At 51.1% G+C, this 5,516-nt stretch overlaps 1 protein-coding gene across 1 annotated transcript; it reads right to left on the bottom strand.

The window, feature by feature from the left end:
- Positions 1-3,479: 3,479 nt before the first annotated feature.
- LOC102384287 (cytochrome P450 1B1-like) lies at positions 3,480-5,514 on the bottom strand (the record flags this gene model as incomplete). Its single annotated transcript, XM_014520361.2, has 2 exons — positions 3,480-5,269; positions 5,470-5,514. Coding segments are annotated over 2 exons (549 nt in total), but the record flags the coding sequence as incomplete, so codon positions are not given.
- Positions 5,515-5,516: the final 2 nt, after the last annotated feature.

The following is a 5,516-nucleotide window of genomic DNA, read 5'->3' as shown; positions in this document are numbered from 1 at the left end:
TTGATGGTGGGGGAGGAAGTGTTGGTTTGTTTTTTAAATGAGGAAAAAAATTGTTCCTCAGAACAGTGTCAGCTAGGCCTAGACCAGTGATTCTCAACCAGGAGCCAATGCACCCTGGGATGCCTTGTACTCTTTTCAAGGGCACTGCCCAATGTTAGTACTGTTAGGTGCGCAGACAGGAGATTCTAATAGAAACTTGGTGTTAAAAAACATTCTAAGCTGCTGTGGGCTTTCCGAGTTCATTCCAACAGAAAGACTGCTCTGTTGCTTTCCTGTAGTCAAAAGAAACAGAAGCCAAGAGCTGGGATTTTTCAGAGGGTACTTTGATGCTAATGAGAGGGGTTCCTTGAGTCTAAAAAGGTGGAGAGTCACTGGCATACACTACAAATCCTCTACTTCTTCCCAGAACGCATTTCTTTGCATTGCCAAGTTGTGCAAGCAGCAGGTGGGTTCATCAAGGTCCTATTTTATAAATCACTTTTCTGACCAAGTGTGGCAGTGTCTAGCCCTGCTAGGTCATAAAGTAGCCACGTAGCTTGTTCCCCCATTCTTCTCTAGTGCTTCTGAACTACTGCCCTACATCTTTCCTGCCACATCTCAATGGAACTAATTATGCAGGAGGCACCCTGGGACTTAGAGTGAAGCTTCCTTTGGGCCACTTGGCTTAACCTTTTTATATTTGTCCAGGCTCCATCTCTCTTGGTCAGGGTCTATTTTCCTGCAGCCCTAGTTCCACCCACTCAGTTCAGCTTGGGCTCTTTGTAAACGTGGCACAGCTGAGAATTAGGCTACACAATAAGGCCGTAGCCTCCCCAGGTTCCCCAGCCTTAAAGGGGGTTAAATCCTCTCTCTCCTGTTCTGCCCCCACATGACCCCTCATCCACAAGGGGTGAATCTCCCAGGGCACTTTAAGGTACTCGCAGTGTGACCTCTGCTTCCCCCTCACAGTCATTCATCTCCACAAACTGAAACAAAAAAAGCATGCAAGAAACTGCTTTCAACCATAAACTACTGCCTCTCCAGGCACTCAAACAAGTACTCCCTGAGTAGCAGTCCCCTCTCCCTTCTGGGTCCTGCACAGGGAAAAAGGAAAAAGCTAACCAAAAAAAAAAAAACCAACCAAACCTTCCTCTCAGCCCTTCCTCACCAGGACTCCCCTTTGTTTCCAGGCCTCCTTGCAGGCCAACTACAGGGTGCTACCCCTTTCCCAGTCAGGGCTAGACTGCCCCTACAACTTGAGGGCAAGCCTATTTACCCCTTGAGCCCTGCCCCTTCTGGCCAGCCTGACCTATTAGCTGGTCTGGGCACAGGGGCCCTGCCAGCTGCCTTAGCCCAGGCCACAAAAACCTTTCTCTTAATGGACCCTCAGTGGCTCTACTGGCTTCATAGCTCTCCCCCAATAACAGGGTGAGGGTTCCCTGCTACACCAAGGCACGTTTTTCCCCCCACTTAAACTGCTGCTATTTAGTCTTCAGCATTTGTATGAAAAGCAGCTGGCATTGTTTTCCCTTGGTATAACACAAAGAATGGCTTGTCATAGCCAGAAGTTAAGCAGGCTTTCCTGCAGAGTTGTGATGTATTGCACCTCAAATGCTTGCTGGTCTAGGACAGTGTCTTGGCTATTGCCTTTGGGCACATGTGACTAAGGGAAGGGGAAAGGAAAAGGAGAAAGCAAGAACATCTGCACCAGTTTGATTTTCCTGAAAACATGGAAGTCCTTTGAAGCTGCTTCAAGGGGCTTGGAACATAAGAATGATGCCAGGTGCAAATAGATCAGTGTGCAAAGGAAATAAAAAATGTGTGATAAATATGTACGCTATATGGTTCTCAGTCTCTCCCTGGCTACATAGGAAGGGGCATGTGCCATTACAGGGATGGAGGGGTTGGCCCATGTATCAATTAATTTTATGGCACCCCTTTGACCTTTAGATTGCTTGACAAAAATCAAATTGTCACAGGTTTCATGTTTTGTTACAACTCAGAAGTAGAATTTCCTTCCCATTATAATACTACCCCAGGATAGACCATAGCCTGCCCTGGGCGAGTGGTTGGTGTAACAACTACTATGGTGTAGTGAAGTAGGAAAACCTGCCTAACTCCAGCCATCAAAAAACTGAGGCAAAATCTGCAGAATCTCTTTTTGTCTGACAGACTATGAAAAGTTTAAAACATGCATCCTTTCAAGGGGTTCATGGCAGGTCTGTTTCCCCTGCAGCTGTCCCAGGAACAGCTTCTCCTTCTTTGGGACTGCAGCCTCTAAGTTTTTCCCTTTCTGCTGCCCCTCCCATCTCTGAATGCCATCCACCTTTTGTGCTTCCCACTAGAGTCTGTTTTCCTGCTGTTCCTGTCTCACTCTTGCTCCCTATCATGCATGGATTCTATTTCCCTGCCTCTAGCTCTAGATCTTTTCACCAGCCAGCTCCCTCCACTGTTTTGCTCCTGTAGTTTTTAAGTTCCTAAATGGAAGATGAGGGCACTTAGCACCCAGATTTCCTCTCTTCCTTAGATCCCTCTCTCAGCATGCTTTGTTGCCTGTATCACTGAAGGAGCTAATGGTGCCAAAGGCACTGGCAGGGGAAGAGGAGGACTGGTCATCATCACCCATTCTATCCTGGCACTTAAAAAGGATTTGAAGACATCTGCTGGGAGTGGGGGGAACTGGAGTCCCCTGGTTAAAGCAGGAATTCGGACAGATCCCTCTGAATAAGAGGTGCCATACACGGCACATAGAGCCATTTCACTTGGCTTGCAGGGTTTCCAGAGGGGTTGGGAATTCGGTGGGGGGCAGGACCTGCTACTGAATTCCCAGTTGTGGAGCCCCATTGGACATACTGGTTGTAGGGACAGGCAAGTGCCAGCTTTGATTTCTTTTTCTTAAAGACACTATACTGACCGCTTTCATGTCCAGTGACAAAAGTAGACCTATACCTGTTTGGGGGAGGGCAGGGCAGGGCAGGGCAGGGTGTTACCTTATCCTCCCACCTTTTCTCCTTCCTTCCCCTTTATATGTTACCTTCCGTGGTGCTGCACCTTGATTTTAGAGAAGTCTCTTTCTGATTGTGCATCCAGCAGCCTCTGGTTTCTTTCTGATCCCTCCTTAAAGAAAGCATTTACTACATGCACCTTGTTTGTGGTGAACCTGTGCCCCAGACCTTAGCCCACATGGAGTGGTAAGTGAGTGCTGCAGTAGGTGCTGTATCACCTGGTTGCTTTGGAAGCACTGCCTCAGTGAACACAGGAGGGCAGGACTTAGACCTCTCTCAACACTGGCCTTTTCACCCACCCCTAAAGACACTGGGAATATCAGGTAATGCCCAAAGCAGCCAGATGTGTTTCCTGACCCTTCATGACCTTTGACAGTCTCCCCCTTTAACATCCTTCTCTCCTGTAACAGCAATTTCAGACCAGGAGCCGACATGTACGTTCCTTAAAACACTTCCCTTCCAGATGCCTCTGTAGACACATATACAGTGTCTTTGCAAAGAACAGGACCTCAGCCCAGGTATAGACTTCCATGCCTCCCCACCCTCCAAGAGGAAACCACCACCACCAGTGCAAACACTTGTCAGAGATTTATTCAGAAAAGGCAAAAAAACCAAAAAAAATTAAAAAGGAAAGAAAAATGTCACATTTCACTGTGTTGTGAATTCAGACTTAAGCCATTCCCATTACAAAAAGAACACAGAAAAGCACTGTAAAAAAATCTGTGCGTGCAAAGCTTAATAGCAGAGAAAAAAGCTGGGGTTTTTTGTCTTTAAATGTCCTAGATTTGCAATGTTTTGTAGGTTAAATTCTCCCCAAGTTCTTGACTTGCCAAGCAGATGTGGGAGCTGCTGGGAAGGGACTGCTACTCCCTTTGGCTTCTGGCCCTGAGGGAGAGTGACTCAGGACACAGGAGACCTGTGCTTATTCCCCATGAACAGACAGCAGTGGGAAGAGTCCGGCTCAGAAACAGTGATGTCCCCTTCACCCCATATCTTTGGATTTCATTTCTTAATAAAGCACTGAATGTTCCAAAGGGCTCTGCCACACTTATTTTGTCTACAGGGAAGTCCTTTTCACTGGAGAGTGAGAATAATGAAGCTAGGGCTAGGAGAAGCTGTTTATGTAGGAAAGGGACCCCTGAATCTATGGCTGCACAGGTTGAATGGCAAAGTGCAACTCCTGCTCCTGATTTCTCTGGGTCAATTTCATTAACCAGTGATTGTCCAGCATCCAGGAACAAGGGCCAACTGTCTTGGCTTTGGCAGCAATATCCAGGAGCGGTGCCTGAAGGCACCCTCCCTCAAAGGCTTTGTCTATGTGGGGCTAGGATGAGCAGGGAAGGAGGCGTACCCTCATGTGTGCTGCTTTAGTGAAAGGAATAAGGCTGTCAGCAGATGCCCCTGTGCTGCCCTGTCTGGCCAGATCTGAGCAGGTGCCTTTCAATTAGTGCCCTGGATGTAAGGGAGGGACAGCTCCGGGGACCCTGGCAGCGATAGGACAGCTAGAAGAGGACTCTTCCCAGAGCCAGCAAAAGCTGCTGGGGGCTGAGGAAGGTGCGTAAGGGCTGCCAGAGGCTCAGCTCACCCCCAGCTCTCTGCCTGAAGCTGCCGATGTGTCCACTCTGCCACGCGGGGACATGGGACTGCTCTCCCTGCACTGCCCCGAGGGGCAGGCTAGAGGCTGTTCAAGAGAAAGGCTGTTCAAGAGCGATGTGCCCTGGTCGCAGGGGCAATCTCACCTTGGGCTCTACAGGCAGAGCTACCCTGGGCCAGTTGGCTCCTCACAGGGCACCCCCAGGCTTGCCCCTCGGCCTGACGGAGACGGTGAAGGGCTGTGGCTTGAGTGCCAGCCCATGGACACAGTCCATGGTGAGGCGCTCAGCTGGGTTGGGCTCGAAGGCACACTGATGCAGCAGGATGGCGGTGAAGAGGAAGAGTTGCAGCTTGGCCAGCTGGTCACCGATGCACCGCCGCTTGCCCAGCGAGAAGATCATGACGCTGGCGGCGCGGTCACGGTCCAGCTGCTGCTCGGCATCCAGGAAGCGCCCCGGGTCGAAGACGTGCGGGTCCTTCCACTTGGTCGGGTCGTAGTTGACTGACCACTGGTTGATGAAGACCACGGTGCCCCGGGGGATGTAGAAGCCATCGAGCTGCACGTCAGCCGTGGTGGCGTGCGGGATGGTGACGGGCACAAAGCTGCTGTAGCGCAGCACCTCGCACAGGAAGGCCTCGAGCTGAGGGAGGGCAGCACGGTCATCGGCCGTGGGCAGGCGGGCACGGCCCACCACGCGGTCCAGCTCGACTGGTTGATGAAGACCACGGTGCCCCGGGGGATGTAGAAGCCATCGAGCTGCACGTCAGCCGTGGTGGCGTGCGGGATGGTGACGGGCACAAAGCTGCTGTAGCGCAGCACCTCGCACAGGAAGGCCTCGAGCTGAGGGAGGGCAGCACGGTCATCGGCCGTGGGCAGGCGGGCACGGCCCACCACGCGGTCCAGCTCGGCTTGCAGGTGGCGCTGCAGGGGCGGGTGGC

This window comes from Alligator sinensis, unplaced genomic scaffold (genome assembly GCF_000455745.1).
Source record: "Alligator sinensis unplaced genomic scaffold, ASM45574v1 scaffold108_1, whole genome shotgun sequence".
Lineage (NCBI taxonomy): Eukaryota > Metazoa > Chordata > Crocodylia > Alligatoridae > Alligator > Alligator sinensis.
Note: the sequence above shows the minus strand (reverse complement) of the source record. Positions and strands in the feature narration are given on the sequence as shown.